The following is a 27300-nucleotide window of genomic DNA, read 5'->3' as shown; positions in this document are numbered from 1 at the left end:
TTCACTTTTAAACATACGTTTTATATTTTTGCTTTTATTTATTTTTATTTTTCTTCATACAAAGTACAAATGTTATTATGTAAAACGTATATAAAACGTAAAATACATCAACGTACGTATAGCTAGTTACATATTACATGTAATACGTTAACTGCAATAATACTGTGATCCAAAACAAAAAAGTATTTAAAAACATGTTAGGTGACACTTGAATACAAAAATCTTTTAAAACAGAATGGAATATGAAATGAACCAAATGGATATTGAATGAGTAGTATGGAAATATATTGCAAAAATAATAATCACTATGATTGTGAACATTTATTTTTCAAGCACTGCATAGCGGAAAATATACTATTTCCTTATGCACCATTTAGAATAACAGCTTAGAACGGCAATCGAAAACATAGCATTTTAAGTATGCAGTTTACACATTCAAATTGCAGTTCTTAATACTTACTCCCCCTTCGGTTTTATCGAGATAAAATTAGCAAAAAATATATTGAATAATATACAGAAAGTTACTGTCATAGGCTCATTTAAATTCTGGATAAAAATCAGGATATTACATAAAAAGCCCTTTGTCAAAGTACGTTTTTTTAATGTTTTTTTTTTTTTTTTCAGTTAATTCAGTATTATATCGAGAAAATTAGTTTAAGAATATAATGAACCTTCGCGAAGACAGAAATACTTGGTTGAAATTGATTATTGAAAATCAACACTGAAGCAGCAAACTTCACATAAAGTTTTTATCCTTCAAACTTTTGAAAATCGCATTAGTTGACAAGGGAGAACATTTTTGTGGGATGTGCAACATTAATTATCTTTTCAAGACGCTATTATTAGCTTGGTTTTGTATCTATGTATCTGTGAACCTATGTAACGGAATCTTTGAACGTGATTTTCATCCATTCCAAACGTGGGATTGAATTGAAACTTCGCACATAAATCAAGGACCGAGGACAATACAATAATTAAGTTTGTCCGACTGTCCTGATCATGCTTTTTTGGATTAACGATTGGGTTAACGATACTAAATCGTTAAAATATCTTCATATTAACTTTACTTTTATCAATATCTGTCAATATTTACAATAATTGAAATTTAGCACCCCACGCTTTTTTACGATGGTTATGTTAGATTAGGTTATATTGGCTGTCCACGCAGGACACACTTAGGCTTTAGAGCCCATTGTGATACCATATATGTGCTTTACCACCTTTCCGCTGATAATTTCATTTATCAGCTCCTCAATTTCAGAGGCTGAGTGCATCTCCATCATGCATATACCATGCACTACACCAGCCCATCACAACTATTAATTAAATTAATTTTGTTGCAACGGCGGGAATAGAACCCGCTACCTTAAGCATACCGCGAACGGAACTGTCTAATTTTTTTCCTTTGTGGAAAACTGTTACTAATAATTCTAAGCTACACCATAACTATGTAACTGACCTATTTTTCTCAATACTTTGATGTCTACATGTTTTAAATGCTGTCGTTGTTTCTATATTTTCATTGAAATATTATAAAGCATTAAATGTGTTGAAAAAATATCCAGCCGGAATATTTGAGTACTTGTATAATATACATTTATAAAATGTTCAATACATGGTTTATGGTTCCTTTGTGTATTCATTTGGGAAAACGTCATACAGGATAAATTTTTTTTGTATGTGAAATATTAATATTTTCGTAACATGCCACACAAAAATGAGTTTAAATGATTAAAGTAGGTACTTATTTTTTGTTTGTTTCCATTATCTAACAGCAACGAGGGTATTATAGTTTATTACCGGATGTATTCTTAATCATTAGGTATAATAATTCAAGTTGAATACCAAACTGAAGATGTAGTGCCTGTACTTGTAAAACTGCATCAATTGGTTAAGGTCATAAATTATAAATATAATCACGTTTTTGATTGGTTTAATTATTTGATTTTCATATCCAGAGCCATGAGATATACTCATTTCTTATCGAAAAAAAATAGATTTAAAAAAAACCTAGTTCCTAGTTCCAAAAAATTAGGTCTAATTCTTAAAATAAAAAGTTAAGGTCCTACACTTTCCAAAATGCTGAAAATGTCCTTAGCTATCAATCTATTTCAAAATATGTAAAAAAGGTTTGAATAAAACGTAACATCTCTTCACAGTCACAGCCCTAGAAGCGATGCTCATATTTTAACCAACTTTTATTTTTCGTTAGTCCAAAATCCTAATTATTCACTACACATACAATATTTATCAGTTTGTATAAATTATAATGAGGGGTCGTTTAAAAGTAATTAAAATTTTAACCCTTTACACAAATACATTTTTTATCTCATTTCAAATCTATTTTGTAACATGCCGAGAGAATTTGTGTATATACTTTGAAATATTTTTATACGTATTTGTTTTAATGTATTTACTTTTATAATTTTTATCGACAAATCTAACCATCATCACATGCGGTTGTAATCGAAAATCATGTTTGTATATTTTGAATATTTTTTTTTTTTATAAATTTAAAAAATATTGCTCTAGAGTAACTATATTTAATTTAGAAACAAAAAAAAAAAAAAACATCGGCATGTCACGCACATATGGTATGTATTCTGAGTAGACGTACACTGTCAAATTGCATAAATTGTGGAACAAAAAAAAATGAAAAGCATTGAAAATACTATTAAACATAGCATTTAAAATTTGGCAAGATTTGTTATTTGTAAACTTCTTTATTTATTTTTTTCATAAAGCCCCATTTAGGTTAACCTTATAGAAAGAGATCGAAAAGTGTCGTGGGACACTCAGTAGGAACTACATTCCTTTCGTACATTGGTACATTATATATATAGTTTTTTCATTTAGAAAATATTTTAGTTAAAAATATTTTTCTGAAATTTTAAGGTATTAATTTTAGAAGTCAAATACTTGTTTGATTCTTTATTGAATTTAACTTTATAGCTACTTTTAGTTGGTATTGCATGAAATAATTGTAGTATTAGTTTAAAAAAGACATACTAGCCATATAAAATATTTGAAGTAAGAAGAGTTTTTATGGACGTTCTTATGTATAAAACAAAGAGAGAATGTTACTGTGTGTTATGGCTATGTGTTACTGTGTGTGATTGGTATTGTATGTGTACAACTTTCAAGTGATGAGTCTAACCGGCTGTGTTATATACACATATACAATCCCTCTTTGTTTTATACATAAAACAGCCATGAAAACTCTTCATTCTCACTTCATATAATATAAATGGCTTATGATATGGTTTAAAAACAGTTTGAGACATATATATCTCTTAATATTACCCATACTACAAAGATGTTTCTATACGAACTACCCGATTCAAAATCAAAACTTTTAAAAATAAATATTAAATATCAAACTCCGCAACTTAACTATAAAATTTTGCTTACGTTATAGAAAATTCAACATAACTATTTAAAATACATAAAATAAGTTTACAAAAAAAAATGTAATATTCTAAACCAGCAAAAAAAAAGTGTTTGGCATGAATGGTGAATATCGATAGGAAACGCAAAAAAGATAATATGTCAAAAGTTATTGCCAAATATTTTTATAACAAAACAAATTTTTATTTATTTTTATTTTAAAGCAAAAAAAAAAAAGAACGTATTGTATTATTATTACAAACATAGCACACACAAAGTCCTATTATGAAAAGAATAGATTGGATTACATCCAGATAGACGAATCATTTTAGATCAAAAAAGGCTAAACTGAAGAATTTTTATGTACCTTAACCTATCGGGCCAGTATTTTTTTTAAATGTAGAGGAAAGTCCATATATCAAAATCTTTATCTGCGTTCTTGCCGCTAGAAAGTTTGGCCATTGCTATGGGCCAAAAAAGCCCATTATTATAATCCATTTTTGAGGTGATTTTTGAAAATATCAAAACCTTGAAAATATGCAACAGAATGGGCCAGAAACGTACAAATGGGGGTTTTCGGGATCGCTGATCACTATCCTGAAGTCAGAATTTCGATTTACACCCCGCTGAACGAAAGGCAAAAAACCCTTAGAAGGGTGGAGTTTATCCCCATTCTAACTTCGAAATCGTGATCACTGACCCCAAAAACCCGCGAGTATACTTTTTTGTTCGATTTTGTTGAATATTTACAGAATCCTGCTGTTTTGGACCAGCGGGAGCGAATAACCCCAGAAGTAGGGAGTACATCTTCTTTCTAACTTCGGAATCGTGATCAGTGACCTCTAAAACACCCGAGGTTTTAAAATTTTCAAAAATCACCTCATACATGGATTCTAATGATTTTCCTATATGGCCCATAGCAAAAACTAAAACTTTTTGCCCATAGCGGCAAAAAGTTAGATGTAGATTCCGATATTTGGACCTTCCTGATCATTTAAAAAAAAAAAAACTGGCTTGATAGGTTGAGGTACCAAAAAATTCTCTTTGAAATGCTAAAATGACACGACTAAGGAGGCAGAAACGAAGAAGATATTTTTGTTGTATACGCTTTTTAGAAACAGAATATAAATACCAATTGAAATGATAGATGATAAAAAAAAAACTTTACTGATATTATCGACATTACAATAGAAGAAATATCTCCATCCTTTTTCTCTAATGTTAAAGAGAAATTGTTGACAAGAACAAAGTTACTTATTGCTATATGAGAAATATATAAATCTTTTAGCTGTCATTCACAACTACACATGGTGGAAGTGATGGCTGTGTGGTTACTGTGTGTAGGTAAGGGTGTGAACCCTAAGCTGGGGGTGTGTACTAAATTTTGCTGAATTGTATAAAAATGTAATAAAAAATATTTATTCATAAAAATCTTTGTTATTATTATTGTTGAAAAGCAAATTTTTATAAAATCGTGTTGCCTATCTTCCTGTTTCATTGTAAGCAGATAAAAATGGAAAATATTGATATCAGTTATCTCGAATTAAAAGCATGCTGAGCAAATACGAGTGCTGAGCAAAATCTAACCGTTGGTATGTGATAATTGTTTTCTTATTTTTACTTAGAGATGATAATGTATTTGAAATACCATGTATTAACAAATACAATACGTGAATAAATACTGCATTATGTTCCTAACCTAATGTACGTAAGTGACAAAAATATACCTTCATAACCTGTATAATTAGAAGGCTTTTGTTATAGATAAGTGCAATGCAGCAAATGAAAAATATGTAATTAAAATTTGTTTTAAAATAAATAAAAACAAATATTGCAACGCTGTAAAAAATGGCGTCATATATTTTGTATGTTACGTATTCATACGGCATGACATTGAATTATACGAATAAGTACGTACAGGTACGAAACATACCGAACATTTCTAAAGTGTTCATACAAGAATACCAGGTTGAATGTTGTAGTCAGTTGTTCGTATGAATTCGTACGTTTAGTTAAATACGGTACTTTTTTGTTAATTTATTTATATCTTAAAGAGAATATGGATATTCGGAAATTTCTTCGTTTAGTTGAACAGCATAAATGTTTATGGGATCCAAATGACCCTACCTATAGTTTTCGTGACCAAACAAAACTTTCATGGGTGAAAATATCTGAAGAAATGCGTGTACCAGGTATTTTTATTTATATTATTTTTTATTCAAACATTCTCATTGCTTATGTACTTCATTAACCTCAAACTTAGAGATGTCGGCTAACAGCGAATTGTTATTTAATAGTAAAAACTTATTTTCAGAAAACGATCTACGAAAAAAATGGAGAGGATTGAGAGACTGTTTTGTCAAAGAATTAAAAAAAGCTCACAAAAGAAAGGCAGAACAAGGACCTAGTTCAGAGCTTCAGTCAAAATGGTGTTATTTCAAAATGCTACTATTTCTTAAAGATACAATAAACCGAGGAGAATTTAAAACATCCTCCACACTTGAAGCTATAGACTCTCATGATCCATTCGAAGAAAGTTTTCCTCCACAAATAGAAAGTAAAGTCGATGAAGAAAATACAAACTACACCAGTAGAGATTCGTTTGAATTTGAAGAAAATTCAATAAAATTGGAGCCTTCCATTAATGGAGGTTCATTGGAAAACATTGATGAAATTTCAATGAAATTGGACCCTCCAATTAGTGAAAAGGTACCAAATAATGAAGAATTTGCGATGTACAACAGTCAGGATTTACTAGAAAATTGTGGCCAAACTTTAAGAAACAAGCCTGAACCGCCTTTGAAGAGGAGAATATTGTGTGTTGAAGAACATGGGAATGATGCTGATGCTCAATTTTTGATGAGTCTTTTACCTTTCTTGAAAGAAGTTCCTCATGATCGTAAATTATTAGTACGAGCAAAATTACAACAAGTTTTTATTGATGAACAGAACCATAAGCCACCAAATGAATGATATTCCAACGGTTAATGAGGTACAACAAACTAATAAAGATTGAAAACGAGGATAAATAGAAATTAAACTCATCGTTTCAGAGTCTTTAAACATCTTACCATGAGACCCGTTCTGCTAAAGACTTGTATTTAATGAGCATTTTTACTATCAGTAATTTTTGTTGGGAAAATTTAAAACCATCCAGAGAAGAGGTCGAAGTCATAGGCGATGGTACACGAAGTTATCCGAGGAGTCGTTCCATTCCATTATATATTGTAAAATTAGTGTCATTTTCGGAATATAGCTAACAACCTTTTTTATTTTTCAATCTTAGACACAGCTTATTTATGTAGATGTAATTTATAATATTCAATGAAGTTAAAGTTTGTCCATATAATTGTATATTCTTATTCTCTAAAGACGTTCGATAAATAAATTTTCGTAATTGAAAGTTCAATTTCAAACTTTTTTAATTGAATTCCAACAACAATATATTTCATAATATTGAATATCTTAGGCGGAATGTCTTTGAAATTGTGGTTGCCGTGTATAATGTTTAATGGCGATTCTTGAAGAAAACGAAAAACCAATTGAGAATGTTTTCACACAAAAATTTTTCTTTCTTGTTCTATTTCAAGTAATTCTTTCCAAATTACTTTGACTGTTACACTATTTGGTTTTCTAAGAGTGAGATCCAAGCATTTGGATTTTTTTACTTAAACTGCTTCATGGTTTCCATATTTTAATTCAGTTCAAAATTTTATTGATTCATTAAGTTACAATATAGAGTTGTATATGGTATAGCATTTCCGGTAAAATTTGTAGCGTGGTAAATACAACTCTATAAGGCTTTCCTGCCACATATGAACTCTTTCACCAAACTTTTCCGTGACCATTTTGCATAAATGTGGCTTAATTGCTTTGATACAGATTTAAATTTCTTCCCTCAAGGCAAGGGTGGTTGTGAGCTTGTTGACATCCGGATTTGAAAAATTTTAAAGTAAGCAAATTCAACGGTATTAAATCACAAGTTTGGGCGTTAAATTATGGTTTTTATCCTTGGATTTAAAAAAAAAAAATTATTTTTATATTCAATGAAGATAAATTACTATTCCAATCAAAGTCTACACGAAACCATCAAATATCGCGTTAATTTTAGTACACTTTTTATAAAAGCTTGATTGGGTTTTGTTTTACAGTGAATGTCGGATATGGAACATTCAATAATATTAAACAAAATATACGTCGATAATTTCCAGTGGTGATTCTCGTAATTTAAATAACAACAGCTTCATCTTGAACAACAATTTCTCACAAATATCCCCACAACAACGATAATACTTAGTTGATAAAATTAATTTATCTGTACATTATATGCATATGAATAGATAAATTACACAAATACGAAATATAATTAAAACTTTCGATATTGAAAATTTATTGAAATCTATAATTGAACTTTGGATTATATATTTAATTAAATGCAAACAAACATATCGAAACTATATCAGACTATTCGGTAATAACAAATCGAGTGGATTTAAAACTTCTAGTACCTATTCCACCTATAAATGTTAATCATATTTTATACATGTAATTTAAATATATGAATTTTTTGATGGGAAGAAAAATTAATTTGTGTACCTAATTCCAATATACCTGGTGTTTATATGTTTCCACTTGGTTATTTCGAAAACGGAATGAAAAATTAATAATCGCTAAAATAGTAATTTTTTTGTATGCACGGATGTCTTCTTCCCACAGGGGTCATTTTGTTTATAGAAATACATTTTTGAGCATATTCTTAATCTTTTTATATCTCGTATGTATTTCTAAACTTGGGTTTTGAAATGATGGGACGCATTTTTGCAACCTTGCCTTGCCAAATTACTGAATTTCCTCTGTCTTACAGGAGCCTAAATAGGTGTAAGACAATTTTTTTCACTGATATTGAGAGCAAAGAATATATTATTTTCAATAACAAGTTTATTCGATTTCTCATCTCCTTATGAAAGTTTCTTCATAATTTTTAAATATGTATACAATAACATAATATTAATTTGATATATACTGTTAAAAATTTTATATCTTTTATTTTTATTTAGAGACTGGATATGTATTCTTAAAAGATCTTATTTCATAGTTTTTCATATATTTTTTATTCTTCAATAATAAAAGTCAACGATACGATATTTTCTCCCCTGTCACATAAAAAGACGATTTAATAATGGACTATAAATGTAACTTATATATAATATTGGTATTAGCAATCCGTATGTATATATGAGAATAACTCTTTACTTAAAGAAATCTGATATAAATACTAGATGACTCCTTAAAAAACTGTAAAACGAAAAGTATTTCACTACGAAAAAGGAAGTAAAAAAGGGAAGATTCTAACCAACTGGTTATGTTATGACAGTTCTAAATCCAAAATAGATATATTTATTTAAGACCAACATTGTTTATTTGAAAGAACTTAACATGCATTTAATGTACTTAAAGCTCTCATTTCATATTTGACTTTGATTTTCAGAACCCGGAAAAAAGATTTTTAACTGTAAATGTTGTTTTTATGGTTGAGAGAAACTAAATTAACAAAATTCTTTGTCTTGGGATATAGTCGTTCAATTTCATTGTGCCATTTCTTTAAGGTTTTGGTTTTATTCATGAAAAAAATTTCTGAAAGTAAATATTTTTAACTGAAACTTCTTCTGAAAAAAGTATGAATAGTAAAATCTAGTGATCGAAGGATCCATACAAAGGATCTATTGTTCTTAACTGACAATGACCTGACGACATAACACACTATAGAACACTTATGGGTTACGTTAAATACATACTCGCCACGATCCCCATGAATTTTATCTCATAAAAAAGTTCATAGTAATTGTTGTAATTCACATTGATTGTCATGAAACAAATGTTTTTAAGGAGTAAACTCCAGTCGTGCGTCGCAGCTTACACGTACACTTTTTTTCTTAAATGTTCAAAAGTTATCGCTTTAAGAAAATCATTAAAATAATTTACATAAAATAGGTTTTTCTATTGCTCGCTTTCTATATTTATATTTCCTTTCTGTATGTATCACCTTTTCTTTTGAATTCATTGAATCAATACTTGACGCAAATCCATTTTAAATGTAAAATGCTTTAAATGTTAATCCGATTGAAGCGAGATTCGATTCCTGCAGTTTATATCAAGTAAAGTTTAGTGCTAACTATGTACTGGTAATTCAAGTTTAAATATACTGCAGTAATTATATTTTATTTTCTGATATGAATATACTGAACCTTCTAAGTATATATATTCACTCATGTTTGTCGGATTTTTTATTTATTATTAATCGCTTATTAATGTTTATGCCATAATATTTGATGTATAAAAAACAATCAAGATGACATTTTTAATATTAAATTTAATTAAATTTTTAATTCATATTATATATTGTTATATAATCCATACAGGATGGCTTTTTAAAAAGTTTCCACCCTAACATTTCATTTCAAAACAGAATGAAAAATCGTATAACGGGAAAACACTATATATCGACTTATTTTTCGGGGAAATTAAAATTATTTTTTCTTATACGGGGACGCATTTATAGTCAAACAATACTCCTATTTTTTTAAATGGTACTACACGCTCTTTGTAACAGATTCTTGTTCGTTGCCGCCAGAAAGAAATTTTTTACCATCACATTCTTAAAATAATAATTTTGTACAGGTACAAATCTTACAATTGTTAGCCTTTAAAACTCTTTAGGACCGTAATAAGGTACCGAAAATTGAGATCTAGGAAAGAAAAGATACTTTTTTGCAAACAGAAGAAGAATCTGCCACGAAAAATATGCAGTTGCGTTTTAAAAAACCAAGTTGATCCATTTTACATATTTAACTTCCAAGATGTTGAAAATAACTTTACATTAGTTTCGTTTCTTTTGAGTACCTGAAACTGCTTATTATTTAAAGCTGTTTTAAAAACTGCTTTAAAGAATAAAATAGATAAGAGGTTGAAAAACTCTCTATTATTATAGCTTAAATTTTGAAAAAACTACTTTATTAACAAGTAAATAAGCCAAATCACTTAGGTATATTGTTTCATAAAATCACTATAAATATTCAAAAATTTTACAAATTAGTAATATTTGCTATTATAGTTGCGTTTATTATGTCCATTACGTAATTATGGAGTTATTACCACACAGACATACTTGAAATTAATAGCTTTCTCGTTCATAATACATATTAAAATTATTATAATTTATAAATATTCATTCATTATATATTATTAATATTTATAAATATGATTCATATTATTAATTTAAACAATTTTAATAACTGACAGATCCATTTGTAGTGAATGATGGCACTATAATGATCATTTGAAAATGGTTTGGGAATTTGTAGTACCAAGAATCCAAATTTACTTTTATGTATGTTTAATTTAGTAGGCTTACATATACTTGTTTTAACAAAATTGGATAAAATTTTGATGTGATAGATCAAAATTAAATTTTTTGGATTCTGATGACGTCACAAAGTTAACAAATTCGATTTTATTGATAACACTGTCAAATTTGATAGTGTTTATGCGAATTTTTTTTTTGAACCCACTTATTTGGGGTCCTCCTTTTCAGCTGTAATGTCAGTTTTTCCTTAGCTATCACTAATGTGCTTAATTCCAAGACCAGAAATACACGTTCTTTAAACCTATTGAAGCTAGGTGAATTTTGACCACAAATTTGTACAATATGACCCAAATTTAGTAGGATTACATACTTGGTTTATCAAAATTGGATAAAATTTGGATGTCATAGAGAAAATTAAATTTTTTGGATTCTGATGACGTCATAATGTTGAAAAATTTGATTTTTTTGATAACAGAGGAAAATTTGATCCGATCTCATTGGAATTTATTTTGAAACCCACTAATTTTGGGTCATTCTTTTAAGCAGTGATGCAAGTTTTTCGCTAGCTATCATTAATGTGCTTAATTCCGAAAATTGGATAAAATTTGCATTTGATTGAGGAAAATTAAATTTTTTGAATTCTGATCACGTCACAAAGGTAACAAATTCGATTTTTTTGATAACACAGTCAAATTTGATCCGATCCCTTTGGAATTTTTTTTGAAACCCACTAATTTTAGGTCATTTTTTTCAGCTGTGATATAAATTTTTCTCTAGCTATCACTAATGTACTTAATCCGGGATCAGGATTTCACTTTCTTGAAGCCTATTAGAGTTAGGTGAGCCAGACTTTTATGAAGGAGTTTAGGACGTGTTTAATCCAGAATGGATTCTTAAAAAGTAAATTATTAACTTTTACTATTCGAATTTACAATTTATGCAAAAAGGATACGTTAATATTAAAAAATCATAAAAATTCATTTTCTAGTCAAGTGTATATAGGTAAAACATGGGTATAGTCCTGAAACCACTTTATACTTTGATCATTTTCAATACCAACATATTTATTTTGTTATCAAATAAATAAATTCCTTTAATAGAATATCAATTTAATTTTATGTGTATACCAGGAGCGTAATCACAAGCGTAAATACAAACGAATAAATGTGTACCTGAGGGTATACCCACAATTATAACATTGATGATGACTTCTTAACATGCGCCATTCAAATGTCTCAAATAGCACTTTCAGGTCAAAGCTTTGAATTTCATTACTAAGCAAAAATCATTTTTGAGAAATCCAGTATCCTATAAAACTAAGTCCCACAATAAAAAGTTATAATATATTAACAATGGTAAACTACTAGCATATTACTATTAAATACAGAACTGAGTAATTCAAAGGTGGGTTAATCAGGTGCATGGCAAATAGAGCACTTGGGAATACTCATTAAATTTAATTGAAATAAGCGTCATTTCAATCAATGCACATTTGCCAATGTGATATAAGTAGATTTATTCGTTCGGCATAAAAATTGGGTGCTCGAGATTCGATGAAGTCGACGAAGGCCGTTTTTTGTCTGGGCTTGATTGGAGAAGGCTATTTATCGAAGTGCTTGAAAAGATGGCTTTTGGTTACCGAGAGATCTGGGGAGTATGGTGAGTGAGGCAGAACTTCGACCCTAAATTTGTTTTATTTTCGGACGGTGATTTGTGAAAGGTGCGAACGGGTATTGTCACGGAGCAGGGTTGAACCTATTATGTTGACCAGTGTCAGCTGCTGCTGACGCAATTTTCGGTACATTTCATCGATTTTCACACAACAAGATATTGCTGTTATGGTTTGGCCCGGTTTCGGACAGTTATAGTGTATCTCTATCCATTTGTACGAGCTTTTTGATTTTTCCAATACGTTTTAAACCAGAATAGTGGACAAAAATTATTCTTTGGAAAATAATGAACAGCATCGATTTTGCTAGAAAAACACATGACTTTAAAATGGACAAAACTTTTGAAAGTACCTATAAAATGTATACACACTACGGTTCTGTTAATATAATTAGCTACTATAGAAGGCTATAATATTCTGAAATTTAAACATTTCATTATAATATATCAAATTACGAAATTATGTTCAAAAGAGAAGTATAGAATGGGAATGGGTGGTCGGTATATATAAGTGAAGGAGAATGAGCTTCTCGACCAAAAACGAAGCGTATATAACATACACATATAATGTATAATAATGACGTATATGTTATAGATTCAATGTGTATTTTATGAATGTATGATCACATCACAGAACATTAAAAAGCAATTAGGTATAGTTTAACTATTCGAAATACTGTATTCAAAAAAAAAAAAAAAAACCATTTAATTGGAAATACTCATATAACATTCATATAAATAGAGTGAATTGAATAGCAATTAACATAGACGCTATAATTCAATTCCATCCAATCAGCTTTAATGTTTTATTGGTTTTTTTTTCCTTATTTATCTCGATGAAACTGTCTCACTTTTCAAATAGTTAAGGGTTAAAAAGAAATGCATAAAAATCCAGTTAACGTTTGGATATATTAATCAAGTAAAATTTCAAGATAACCGTTCATCATATCGACATATTAAAGCACCATTTTTATTCTTTCAGTCATTTGAATTTACCTCACATACCCTAAAATAGGGTAATTTTGTGAAATAGACCTTTAGTTTTGTCCGATGATATTTTAGATTGAAAAGAACACTTAATGATAATTAGCGTAAAAGACTCGACTCGATAGGAAATGAGTATTATGTGAAGCGAGAATATTTTTAATACATGTTTTCTTAATATTTATTTAAGGATTTTCGACTTTTTGCATTACTTTTCTACAAAATAAGTTGTTTGTTTGTTTTTAGCCACGAGCACATGGTAGCCACGGTAGCTACGGGAGCGAAATTCCGTTACGGATCGTGCTAGTAATAATTAATATTGTAGTATTTTAGGCTGTAATGGAAAGTTATTTTCATCATCAAAGAAGTTTTGGCCATAAGGGCCAATTTGTATATTTGCTTACTGGTTAAGCCAGATTACCCTCTTGTCATATATATCATATACTGCAGTCAAAAATGTTTTTAAAACTGATCAATATTTTATACATAAATTAATTCATTTGCTACTAAACATAAATACTACAAATAATATTGCATTGCTCCTGTCTAATTGATTTTACTAATTATATTTATATATAAATTATCATGTTAAAGTTATTATAATGCTTTTAGCACGTACAGGGTAGCAATCAAAACTTGTAAACACAGCAATGTAAAATGTACACTCATCAAAAATATTAAAAGATAATTTTAAACAAACTTTATTTTTCCACATACAAAAACATTCGAAACAATTATAGGAAAATTAGAATAATGAATTTAATTAATGAAAATTATAAATCTGTGGATTGTGATCCATTAAGTCGATTTATAAAAAGCAAAAATGTGTATCGATATTAATAGTAAACGTTAATTTTAAAGAAAATTTCCAAAAAAATTTTTTACAATTGCATTAAAGAAGTGAGTGCATTATACCATCATAAAAAATTCTTGTCCGTGAAATTATGCCTACAGCGTACCGTATAATAGTAATTTATTTTTATCAATTATAATTGTAAAACAAATAAGTACTTAACACGCAATGAAATTATTTACATACTAAAATAGAAATAAAAAAGGATGGAAAAACATTTTCACATATTTCATAAATATTTTACTTCCATAATTGTATAAAAGTTTCAGTGCAACAATCCTGTCTGAAATACTCACAGAATTTTAGCTCAAAAGGTATACTATAGAAGAACATACTTAAAATTTGCTTAGTAAAACAAAATTTAAAGTTCAAGATAAATGAAAAAAGCGGGTGTAAATTGAATAGTTTTCTTTTCTATTTTTAAGAAGGTTAGAGTGACCTCTTTAGAAGAAAACACTCCAAAAATTTTAAACATAATTTTAACATAGTTATCAGACTGTATGTGATTTACTATAATTCCGAAAACCACGCTTGATCAGATTGAGTTTCGAAAAATTATTTATTGCATTGATGCTTCCAATACACCCAATTAACACTCCAAAAAAGTAAGTATTATTATTATTTGGTTATGTGTCTCAGCATTTTTATCACTTTTTCTACATAACAATTAAGTACATAATAGTTAGAAGCAGTCGTTACCTACCTTTTTGACACGGGGCTTTATTGACAGCAAAAAAAATCTTACCAATTGCTTGTATCTATTATAGCGGACAAAACCGTGAATTGGCTGCTCGACCACAGTCAGTCACGACACAGGATTTTTACAGTCAAAACATTCAACAACCAATAATTCTACGGAATTAGTTTCAAAACTCTAAGCCTATTATGTTTTGTGTTATGCGAACCGGTAGCAAGTTAGATAAGCAAGTTAATTTTTATTCACGTTTGAAACGAAATTAACTTCAAATCGGATTTTAGACTTGGCTGATATTCATAGCGATACAAAACACATCGCTTTGAATTTTAATCTGTTAAAGTATTCTCAAAAACCTTGAAATTTGAAACCTCGTTGACACTTAGATACTGTTTTATAAAAAGTCATATTTGTATATACAGGTAATAATTGAAGTGAAACTGATAAAAATTGTCAGTAAAGGATCTTGAAATGTTTATCATGGAGACTATTTTATAAATACACAATTAATATACTACTCTTGACAATGAGTTGATCTGTTTTGCAATTGATACGAAAACTCACATTTATCAGACAATGAAACTGAAATTAAAAATATATCTATAAAATAAATCAATCAAACATTCTATATTTTAGTAAACTCAGAAAATAATTTAAAATTTAAAGTGTTCTTTTTTAATTAGAGTGTTAAAAATTGTGACTAAGATGAATACAGAAGAACAATTTGATATAGTGGTTGTAGGCGGAGGTATTGTGGGGATAACAACAGCAATCAATTTACAAAACAAATATCCAAATGTTAAAATAACAATTGTCACTGAAAAATTGTCACCGTATACTACGGGCGATGGATCAGCCGGATTTTGGATGCCATATTTATGCGGCTCAACGCCAATTGAAAAAGTCTTGTACGTATTGAAAATACTTTTAAAATTGTAAATAGCAAGGTTTGTCCCCTAAGTTGGGGTATATGTTTGCAGGCGCTTCTTACACTCTTGGGTTACCCCATTCGTCCTCTTGTCGGCGTTTTATTCAAAATGCTGGTGCTTTTAATTCTAGAATAAATTTGCGATTTGTTAATCGATGGATCGCACTAATCTTGGCTTATTTGTTATAAATGCATAAAGATTTATTTCGCAATTATCGAAATTTTAAAGTGTTACAAGTTAAAACTATAAAATGTAACTATTTCTAGAGCTTGCTATAGAAATATTGTTACTATTCCTATTTAATTCTTTTTCTATGTTCCGTTTATTAGATACCACATTAGTGATCTTATTCATTAGTTTCCTTAACGATTTGCGTCTATAATTTATTGCCCAAAAGATAACAGCATGGATAAATTTTTTCGTTTGTTATAGAGATTGGTCTATTCCGACATTAAAGCTATTTCATAAACTATGGCGCTCAGAACTCGCAGAAGCAACAGGCGTATCATTTGTACCAGTAATTTATTTATTTGAGAAAGACGATGTAACACCAAAATGGATTCCATATTGTCATGGTTCACTAGATTTATCGCCGGATTTACTTAAAAAATTAGGGAAAGAACATGGTCGTAGTTATCGGTATGTAAATTGTATGTAAAAAACGCCTCGAAAACAGCTAGATACATATAGCTACTCAATTTTTTAGACTGTTAAATCAAAAAGAACACACTACAATTATTTATTCTTAATTTTTCTTTTTTAGTGAGGGTACTTTTTTTACATCTTTCACTTGTGAACCGTCAAAATTTTTACCCTATTTATTGAGACAATTCTTTCAAAATGGTGGTAAGCTTATTTATAGTCGGGTAACTAGTCTATCAGAAGTGGCGGAAAAATATTCTGATAAGACAAAAAAAGCAAATGTCATTGTAAATTGTTGTGGACTTGGAGCAAGAACAATTGTACCAGATGATGAAGTTTATCCTATTCGAGGACAAGTGGCAAGGGTAAGTTTTTTAATGGATATTATTCCGAATTAAACAAAGCTCTAAGTTTTTTATATTTCAACAACATATTATTATCATCGGTTTTTTATATTTTAACAACTAAAAAGCTAATATATGTGTTCAAATATATTAAGAATTGACTTGAAGAATAGACATGCAACATTTTGGTAATTTAATGCTTTATTTCTTTTTGCAGGTTCATGCACCGTGGCAATTTCATATAATTTGTAGTGAAGCAAACTACATTATTCCAAAGTAAGTAAAATCAATTAGGTGACTAATTAAAAAAATTCTACAATAAGATTGATATTTTTAAAAGGAAGTTTTTGATAAAGGTTAGTAAAAAAATGCTGTACTATATCTACAGTGTTTATGTCGACTCATAAACTTTTAATATATATTTTAATTACTTTTATATTAAATTTATTGATTTTACTTTTCTGTAAATATTATAGTCATAATGCGGTAATTCTAGGAGGTACAGCTCAAAAAAATGATTATTCAACAGAAGTGTATGAAGAGGATACAAAAGCGATATTCGATGGGTGCTCTGAACTAGTTCCGGGATTGAAAGTAAATATAACATTTTCTTAAAAAATTTCTTTGGCTTTATTAGATGTATCTTGTCTCAGGTTTTCGAAATTATACAAAATATCTATTTACTCTATAGACTAGTATTAGTAATTTATATCTCTTGTAACTAATCGCTTTACAATACACCTACTGTCACATTTAACATTAATATTGTTTTTTTTTTACAGAACAGTTCAAAACTACAAGAATGGGTTGGACTTCGACCAGCACGTGACAGTGTACGTTTAGAATTAGACAAAACACCATCAAAATATGTGACTGATAACAATCAAAACTTGATTTTGATACATAATTATGGTCATGGTGGTAGTGGTGTCACACTCAGTTGGGGTTGTGCTATCAATGTTACTAATCTGTTAGAAAATACTTTGATTGATTTATCATTATCATCGTCAACTAAATCCAAACAACAAGAAGATACTTTCAGTAATATTCGCAGTCGTTTATAGGTTTATGGAAAAAAAAAACTAAGTGATTTGGTTTTTTATTTTGATTTTTTTCTGTTACAATGCCGTATTATTATATACAGAATGTTTCAATAAAATTAAAAGGCATATGATTGTTTCATTTTCAAAGTCCATAATTGTATAAAAGTTTCAGATCAAGTTTAACAATACTGTCTGAAATTTTAAAATCACTTAATTTTAGCTCAAAAAGTATGCTATAGAAGAACAGACTTTCTTTAAAAAAAACAAAGTTTTATAATTTTGAATTTTCACTCAAAAATTTATACTTCGACATAAAATAAAGAAAACGCTTATTTGATCGTAAATAAAATATTGCTCTTTTCTGCTTTTGAGAAGGTTAAAATAACTTTTTGAGTAGAAAAAACTCCCAAAATTTGTAAATGTGAATTTGTCACAATCAACAGACGGAGATTTACTAATTACCAAAACCGTGCTTGATCATTTGTTACGCTCAGATTGAATTTAAAAATTACTTATTGTATGTCTCAAATATTTATTTATGTTCTTTATCATTTTTATTACTTTTTCATCACGGGACTGGTTTTGTTAGATTGGTTATCACTGTCAGTTGCTTAACATTAAGTACATAGCAATTAGATTAGCAATACTTGATGCCCAAAGTATAAATCATTTGGGAACTTAAAATAAGCTGCGTTACTTAAAGCCGAAACTAATCTCGACATTAGTACTTTAGGCAATTATTTAACCTATATCGTCCATTTTCACTCAATTAGCATTTTGTACCTGTTTGCTGTTTATATTAATACAAAACTAAAAGTTATAATCAAAGGCATTTGATTAATTCAGTTTGTTTGAATTTGTTTGTTTTGTCCGAAGTGTTTCCAAAAACACTGAAATATATAATCTCGTTGATATACCTACTATATTTATACCATGTATATGAAATATACCAAGGTATACTAAGTTTAGTCCCAAGTTTGTAACACTTAAAAATATTGATACTATGAACAAAATTTTGGTATAGGTGTTCATAAAATCACTTAATTAGTCCATTTCCTGTTTGTCTGTCTGTCTGTCGTCTGTCTGTCCGTCTGTCATCCCGATTACTCAAAAACGAATAGAGATATTAAGATGAAATTTTTATAGCGTGCTTAGGACGTAAAAAGAGGTCTAGTTCGTAAATGAGCAATATAGGTCAATTGGGTCTTGGTTCCGTAAGATCCATCTTGTAAACCGTTAGAGATAGAATAAAAGTTTAAATGTAAAAATGTTCCTTATAAAAAAATAAACAACTTTTGTTTGAAACATTTTTTCGTAAACATCACTGTTTACCCGTGAGAGCACAAATTATGCGCAAATTGTATAATATGTATTAATATGGAATTATCAGTTATATATGTGTGACATGTATGTATATGTATTGTGTTTTTTTCACTTGTTTATAAATAGTATTTGTATATGTAGATAATGATTGGAGTCAAACTGATAAAAATTTGTCAGAGTAGGATCTTGAGAAATTTTTGTTATGGAGACTATTTCATAATAAATACACAATTATTATAACTAGTCTTGGCATTGAAATAGATCAATTGATAAGAAAATTTTATTCATCAGACAATGAAAATGAAATGAAAAATTTGTCTATAAAATAAATTGAATTACTTAACAATTCAACACAGTAAACTCAGAAATTAAGTTAAAATTTAAAGTGTTTTTTTTAAATTAGTGTTTTAAAAATATTGACTAAGATGAATACAGAAGAACAATTTGATATAGTGGTTGTAGGCGGAGGTATTGTGGGGATAACAACAGCAATCAATTTACAAAACAAATATCCCAAAGTTAAAATTACAATTGTCACTGAAATATTGTCACCGTATACTACGGGTGATGGATCAGCCGGATTATGGATGCCATATTTATGCGGCTCAACGCCAATAGAAAAAATGTTGTACGTATTGAATATTATTAAAATTTTAAACAGCAAGTTTTCTGTAAGTTGTGTTTGTTATGTTTGGACACTTTTCTATCTTTTTGATTGGAAAATATGAATTAATTATTGCGCTGACCTCATATTTTAAAGCGATGCAAGGTAGGTAAGTGCATATAGTTGTCGTGGGAAATTAATACGATTGTCCTATGGGATTGTACCACATTATTGTACCATGTGACCTTACTTTTTTGCATATGGAAAATATTGCCTCTGATAAGTATTAGTTAGGTATAAATATTTTTACCATTGCTGACATTTGACGTTTTCCAAAACTGGATTCAACAATTTTTATCAATTACTTATATGGTTCAAAATAAAACAGCATCGTTAAGTTTTTTCGTTTGTTTTAGAGAATGGTCTATTCCGACATTAAATCTGCTTCATAAACTATGGCGATCAGAACTCGCAGAAACAACAGGTGTATCATTTGTACCAGTAATTTATTTAAAGGAGAAAGATGATATAACACCAAAATGGATTTCATCTTGCCATGGTTCATGTGATTTAGCACCTGATTTACTTCAAAAATTAGGGAAAGAACATGGCCGTAGTTATCGGTATGTATATTTGTATGTTTGTCCATCTGTTGCACCATAGATTTTAAATGGGTGAATAGATTTGACTGGGAGTTTTTGATTTGTTTGAAAGGTTATTTCATAGGGAGTGCTCTTAGATATGTTTCAAGAATCTGAATAGAAAAGAGCGGTAGTTTTTTTTAATTTTGTAAATTTAATTTGTTTATTTTTAATTTTGAGAATTTTTTTATGTTTGGAATTACACAATATAATATCATTTTTCGACCTAAATTGTACTTTTTCTTGAACATTGAAGGTGTCACCATAAAAATTAACTTACTAAGAAAAAACGACTTTATTAACATAAAACTATACAGATATAGTTTGTGAATATTTTAGATAGTTAAATCAAAGTTAACAAATTACAATTTTGCATTCTTAATTAATAATATTTCAGTGAGGGTACTATGTTTACATCTTTCACTTGCGAACCGACAAAATTGTTGCCGTATTTATTGAGGCAGTTCTTTCAAAATGGTGGAAAGCTTATTTATAGTCGGGTAACTAGTTTATCAGAAGTTACGGAAAAATATTCCGATAAGACGAAAAAAGCAAATGTCATTGTAAATTGTTGTGGACTTGGGGCAAGAACAATTGTATCAGATGATGAAGTTTATCCTACTCGAGGGCAAGTGCAAAGGGTAAGTTTAATTTTAACGGGTATTATTCAGAATTTAATATAGGTCTTAACATGTAAAATATGTAACATAATTTTAAAACAATAAAATTCCGAAAATTTTAATTTCGATATAAAACAAATACAGAGAGGATAAAATAAATTTAGGCCCTTCTTTTGGAGATATAATTCTTATACATTGTTCAAATTATAAAGGATTCAGAATAACAGACAGATAACATTTTAGTAATTAAATGCTTTAATTTTCTTCTGTATGCAGGTTCATGCACCGTGGCAATTTCATACAATTTTTAGTGAAGCAAACTACATTATTCCCAAGTAAGTAATGACAATAAGGTGACTAATTAAAAAAATAATTATTGCTGTTTTTAAAATGAAATTTTTGATTAAATTTAGTATAAAACAAGTAAAAACAAAGAATTGACTGAGTTACTTGTTGAAATACCATGTATAGACAGTTTTGATGACACAATCGTTTGTTTTTCGACGTCACGTAAATAAAGAAACATTTCCACTCTTAAATAGCCACACACACATAACTGATATTCCCCTATTAATACATACTACAAAATTTTCACCTAATAAGCGCCCTCGTCGGTAAACAAGTGATGTTAACAAGTAAATGCTTCAAACAAAAGTTGTTTATTTTTTTATAAGGAACATTTTTTACATTTAATTATTTGTTTTATCTCTAACGGTTTACAAGATGGGTCCTACACACCCAATTGACCTATGTCTATGTGAACTCGACCTCACTTTTTACGTCCTAAGCACGCTATAAAAATTTCAGCTTGATATCTCTTTTCGTTTTTGAGTAATCGTGATGACAGACGGACAGACGACAGACGACAGACGACAGTCGACAGATGACAGACAGACAGACAGACAGACAGACAGACAGACGGATGAAAATGGACTAATTAGGTGATTCTATGAACACCTATACCAAAATTTTTTTCGTAGCATCAATATTTTTAAGCGTTACAAACTTGGGACTAAACTTAATATACTATGTATATTTTATATATACATGGTATAATAAAAACTCTTCGCGACGAATATCTTATATACCACGTTTTGAAATATTTTTCCACAACTCATATAATTAGTTATTTAACCGTATATTGTACAGAGCGGTCCACAATTAGTGCACTAAATAAAAAAGTATAACAAGTAATTTCAAGCGATAAATATTTTGTTTTCAAGAGAAAAATTTCCAAATAAGAATGGAACTGTTAATTATTTCAAAAATTTAATTCCATTTGTAGACTGCATTCAAATATGATTTACTGTTCAAATTTTTCGTACTTTGACCATCATATTTCTCATAGAATGACCATTAAATGAATTTTTAATTTTCTTTAAATATTCTAGTCATAATGCGGTAATTCTAGGAGGTACAGCTCAAAAAAATGATTATTCAACAGAAGTGTATGAAGAGGATACAAAAACGATATTTAATGGGTGCTCTGAACTAGTTCCTGGATTGAAAGTAAATATAACTTTTCTTTCTTAAAATTATTTTTTCGATATATCTTGTCTCATAAGATATATTATATATATCTTGTCTCAGGTGTTTAAATTACGCAAAATATCTGTTTTTATATTATCAATATAATGAGTGTAAAAAAGTAAAAGAAATGTAAAAGCTTTAAGTAAATTGCGGTTTATTTTTGTTGAATATGGTATTTTTATATCCAATTTTTTCACCCCTTAAGTGAAATTTATGGTTAGGCGTACAAAGTATAGGGAAATACATCCTTCAACTTTCGCCGCCATTGATCCTTTTAAGGACTTTTTGTATAAAACCTTATGTTTAGAAGTAGAAGCTATAAAATAAGCATGGGATTTAGTGTTTTCAGAGAGTTTTTCTCCGATCGGTTATAGTATTATGTCTTGCAACTAACCACTTTAAGATACAGCAATTGTCTCACTTACCATTAATTTTTTTTTACAGAACAGTTCAAAACTACAAGAATGGGTTGGACTTCGACCAGCACGTGACAGTGTACGTTTAGAATTAGACAAAACATCATCAAAATATGTGACTGATAACAATAAAAAATTGATTTTGATACATAATTATGGTCATGGTGGTAGTGGTGTTACACTCAGTTGGGGTTGTGCTATCAATGTTACTAATCTTTTAGAAAATGCTTTGATTGATTTATCATTATCATCGTCAACTAAATCCAAACAACAAGAAGATACATTCAGTAATATTCGAAGTCGTTTATAGGTTTATAGAACAAAAAACATTTGATTAGGTTTTTTTATTTTCATTTTTTCCTGTTATCATGACGTATTATAATATACAGATTGTTTCAATAAAAAATATGATTGCTTCATTTTCAACGTCCATAATTGTATAAAAGTTGCAATAAAAGTTTAAAAATCCTGCCTGAACATTTATAAATCACAGAATTTTAGCTCAAAAGGTATGCTATAGAAGAACAGGCTTTGATTTTAAATTTGCATAAAAGATTTTTTATTCACTCAAAATTTTATAGTTCAAAATAAAATTATGAAAGCGTCTATTTGTGGGTAAATTGAATCTTTTTGTTTGTTGTATTTTTAAGGTTGAAGTAACTTTTGAGATTGATGAAAAGATTTTTAAATTCTGTTTTGACAATATTAATTAAATTCCAACTACATTTAATACAAGATTATAAACATACACAAAGCATTTAATAAACAAATGTATAAATATTTTAAGTATTTAGATTTTGAATTTTAATAATACCAGCCAAGCCATTTGATAAATAAAAAAGTTTTTTACAATGTTCTAAAATTCATCTATTTATCAAAGATAACCACCCTTATTAAAATTTATATCCAAATTTAGATAAATATTTTAGTATGAGTAAAAAAAGTATTTCAAAAACTTTTATAATTGGTATATTTTTGTTATCTCAAACATAATAGAGTATACTCGCGAACAAAGAAACTGGATTCCAAATTTTAAAACCAAGAAATTAATAACACTTAACAATTCATAGTCATTAAAATCTAATTCTATAATTTTTCGATTCTGGTTCTTGGAGTATAACCTAAATGATTTTTATTCTAATTGAGGGAAACAAATTTTCCCAAGTGTTTTAAATTTTGATATGGCTACAATCTTTTGGAAAACCCTAAACAATCATTTTTTGTAAATTTCTTTCGGATTTTATGACTCGTATGTTAAAATTTTATGATTCCTTTTTTATGGTTCGAGTTCGATCTTTCTCCAAGAGTTCAAAACCAAATCGGATTTATTTAAAAGATGGGTGCGTAAATTATCTAAAAAATACTCATTTATCGTCAAATGAATGTCCTTGCAGTTAGGGGTTCCTTGAAATTAACTTAATTAGTGGAACATGGTATATAATTTTTGTAAACTTATTTCCAAAACAATCCGAAGGCTAAATTTTGTGAAGTGGGTTTCTTTGCCTGTGAGTATCTTAAAAAAAACATTTTAAATTTCAACCACGAGAAAAGTTGTTATAATATGCTTTTATACATACATTTATTTTATTACGTCTTAACTTTGAATTTATTACTAATTTCTATGATTTAATTAGAAATACGATAGTCAGAAATACTATAATATAATATATAACTCCAATTAACTTATGTACTAAGGTTCGTATATATGTACTATATAGTGATAATAAAATGTAACTAAATATATATTATATTTTCCCTATAGACAAAGATATTCTATATATAAAAAGGTACATTAACTATCTGTAACAGAATGTTCGAAAAATACGAGGCTTATTACACTGATAAACAACTTCTTATTCACGTTCAGGAAGAAATTGACATGTTCTAATACTCATATACACTCTTATTTTTCCATTTTATCAATTGTTGTCAGGAATGATCACTAATTATGTTTAATACCTTTATTGTTCTCTCTAAAAGTTCCTCGATTTATTTTTTTAAAACTCCCTTATTAAATTGCCAATTTGCCAAATTTGTGAGTGGTTGTTTCCGCAAAATGACAGAACCATTTGTACAATCCTTGGTGGAACTAAAATATTTCAATTTTAACTGAATTTAAGTCCCTCATTTTAAGCATCTTAATAATTCAGCAAGGGAAAATGAGTTAAAACTATTTTACTGATTCGATTTTAATATTATACCTTCTTTTTTGCCAAAAAAAAGAAGCTTAGGTTAGACTGTTGTACTTTACACATAGTAGATCACTCGTCAATTTTATGACAAATGTTGTTATTTAAGAGACGGCAACAAAATTAATCAAACTTGTAGGGCTGATTCAATGATCTTATTTCTTAGAGCGAACTGTAAAAGCTCCAGGCATAATAGAGAGGCAATAGGAATGATTTAAGGTACACAATGACCTATAAGACCCACTTGATTTATGTTGCTAATTTACGAACTGGATCTCACGTTATATGTCCTGAGCACGCTATAAAAATTTCAGCTTGATATCTTTTTTCGTTTTTGAGCTATTGTGTTAACAGACAGACGGACAGACAGCCGAAAATGGACTAATTAGGTGATTTTATGAACACCTATACCAAAATTTGCTCGTAGCGCCAATATTGTTAGGCGTTACAAACTTGGGTCTAAACTTCGTATACCTTGATATTTTTCATATATATGTATATGGTGTAACCAACGATTGTACTATATAAACGAAATTACAAATACGGTACAATATTTTTGAAACATTCAGTACATGAATATAATAGCAATATACTAAAAATGGTATCTTTATCTTGATAGTAAATTTATACACAACCATATCACCATGTTCTTCTTTCTCTATACATCCTTCTCGTTTATCGACAATGTTTGTTTTCTTGTTCTAATGAACAGCTATTTTCTTATATTAAATTTTGTATTATGTTAATGGTATTTTATTTTATTTTTTTTAAAAAGCATTCAAAAATAAAAATGTCATTGGGATTGGGATTTGTTTGACAAAAAACAAACAAACAAAATTTAATACCAACATAATACGGACCTCGATTTAAATGTTTGTTTTACTCTTATGTTAAAATGGGCATCATATGTTTTTTACGATTATTTTAACACTTTTAGATTCCATGTTGAATTTATTAGTGTTTGAAAGTTAAAAATGCTTTCAAAGGGCTATCAAAACAGACTTTAATAATAACAAATTTAGCTAGAGTCTCTAGACAGTGGCAGTTCTAGAGTGATACGAGTGGTATCCACATACTAGCCTTATAAATGGATATATTCCATTTCTAGCAATCAGTTCAATCAGTTCATTGGTACGCCATTGTCGTTGACGATTTTCCACTGTACTATGTACTACTGTGTTCAACAAAATTTGACACCAAACGACGAATAGTGATATCAGACGGTGTCTGTTTACCACGATATTTTCAACGATATTCACGTTGAGTTAACGTAGCTGAAACACTGCCTATCTACAGCGTCTATATTTTAATCTACAGCGTCACTGTGTCACCGCGTTGATTCGGTGTGAACGATTAATGGGTAAAATTTATGTGTTTAATCAACTTAATCCGTTGACAAATGCCAAAGTTATTGATTGAATCGTGTAGATGCCACCAGATTTCCATTGAACGTTTCATAAATCCTTATATAGCTCATATTTACATACGGGAAAATTTGTTTGCAAAAATGTGCAAATAACCGTGATCGTTTTGATAACTTTTTTCAAAAGAAGAAAGAAGACTTTATTTTGTATGACTTTAATTTTATGGTTTGAGATAAGATTTAAATTAAACCAACCACCCCTTATTGAAATGAGAAATTTATTTCATAAAAAATAAACTTTTCCATCAAAATAAAATGAAAAACCGTAAAAAATATTGTTACAATATAACAAGTATACACATGTATAGGAAAAACTCTTATTCACGAATTATTGAAATAAAATGTTGAAAGCAACTTCAAAATTTCCATGAGATGAGCAATCAGACAAAAAATATGTTATTACACCCTCTATACTGTGATGGAATGTAAAAGACTCTCCATTTTGGCAACTGAATTTTCTCTCGGCGTTGCCTGCCAATAAGCTAAAGAGGGCAACCAGAAAAATACAAAAATAAATTAATTATATGAGAAGTTAGTCGTGTGGACCTTTCGGGTCGCACCTAGACCGCTTTTTTTCTTTGTGGTTATTTGCTATATTAAATAACTTGCTAAAGTATATCTACAGTGTTAATGTCGACTCATAAACT

At 28.9% G+C, this 27300-nt stretch overlaps 3 protein-coding genes across 3 annotated transcripts; all 3 read left to right on the top strand.

Moving 5' to 3' along the window:
• The first annotated feature begins 5446 nt into the window (after positions 1 to 5446).
• Positions 5447 to 6552, top strand: LOC123292538. The gene is made up of 2 exons (XM_044873252.1): positions 5447 to 5579; positions 5702 to 6552. Exons 1-2 carry the CDS (start codon positions 5447 to 5449, stop codon positions 6358 to 6360), a joined length of 792 nt encoding a protein of 263 aa, XP_044729187.1. The 3' UTR covers positions 6361 to 6552.
• Positions 6553 to 15484: 8932 nt separating this feature from the next.
• Positions 15485 to 18009, top strand: LOC123292112 (D-amino-acid oxidase-like). The gene is made up of 6 exons (XM_044872664.1): positions 15485 to 15857; positions 16311 to 16517; positions 16642 to 16885; positions 17082 to 17140; positions 17341 to 17458; positions 17647 to 18009. Exons 1-6 carry the CDS (start codon positions 15655 to 15657, stop codon positions 17926 to 17928), a joined length of 1113 nt encoding a protein of 370 aa, XP_044728599.1. The 5' UTR covers positions 15485 to 15654; the 3' UTR covers positions 17929 to 18009.
• Positions 18010 to 19558: 1549 nt separating this feature from the next.
• Positions 19559 to 23416, top strand: LOC123292113 (D-aspartate oxidase-like). Its single transcript, XM_044872665.1, has 6 exons — positions 19559 to 19858; positions 20251 to 20457; positions 20873 to 21116; positions 21372 to 21430; positions 22487 to 22604; positions 23070 to 23416. The coding sequence occupies exons 1-6, from the start codon at positions 19656 to 19658 to the stop codon at positions 23349 to 23351; spliced, it is 1113 nt and encodes a 370-aa protein (XP_044728600.1). The 5' UTR covers positions 19559 to 19655; the 3' UTR covers positions 23352 to 23416.
• The last annotated feature ends 3884 nt before the right edge of the window (positions 23417 to 27300 follow it).

The sequence above is a fragment of the Chrysoperla carnea genome, chromosome 2 (assembly GCF_905475395.1).
Source record: "Chrysoperla carnea chromosome 2, inChrCarn1.1, whole genome shotgun sequence".
Classification (NCBI taxonomy): Eukaryota; Metazoa; Arthropoda; class Insecta; order Neuroptera; family Chrysopidae; genus Chrysoperla; species Chrysoperla carnea.
The sequence above is the reverse complement of the archived record's forward strand: the minus strand, read 5'-3'. Positions and strand labels throughout refer to the sequence as shown.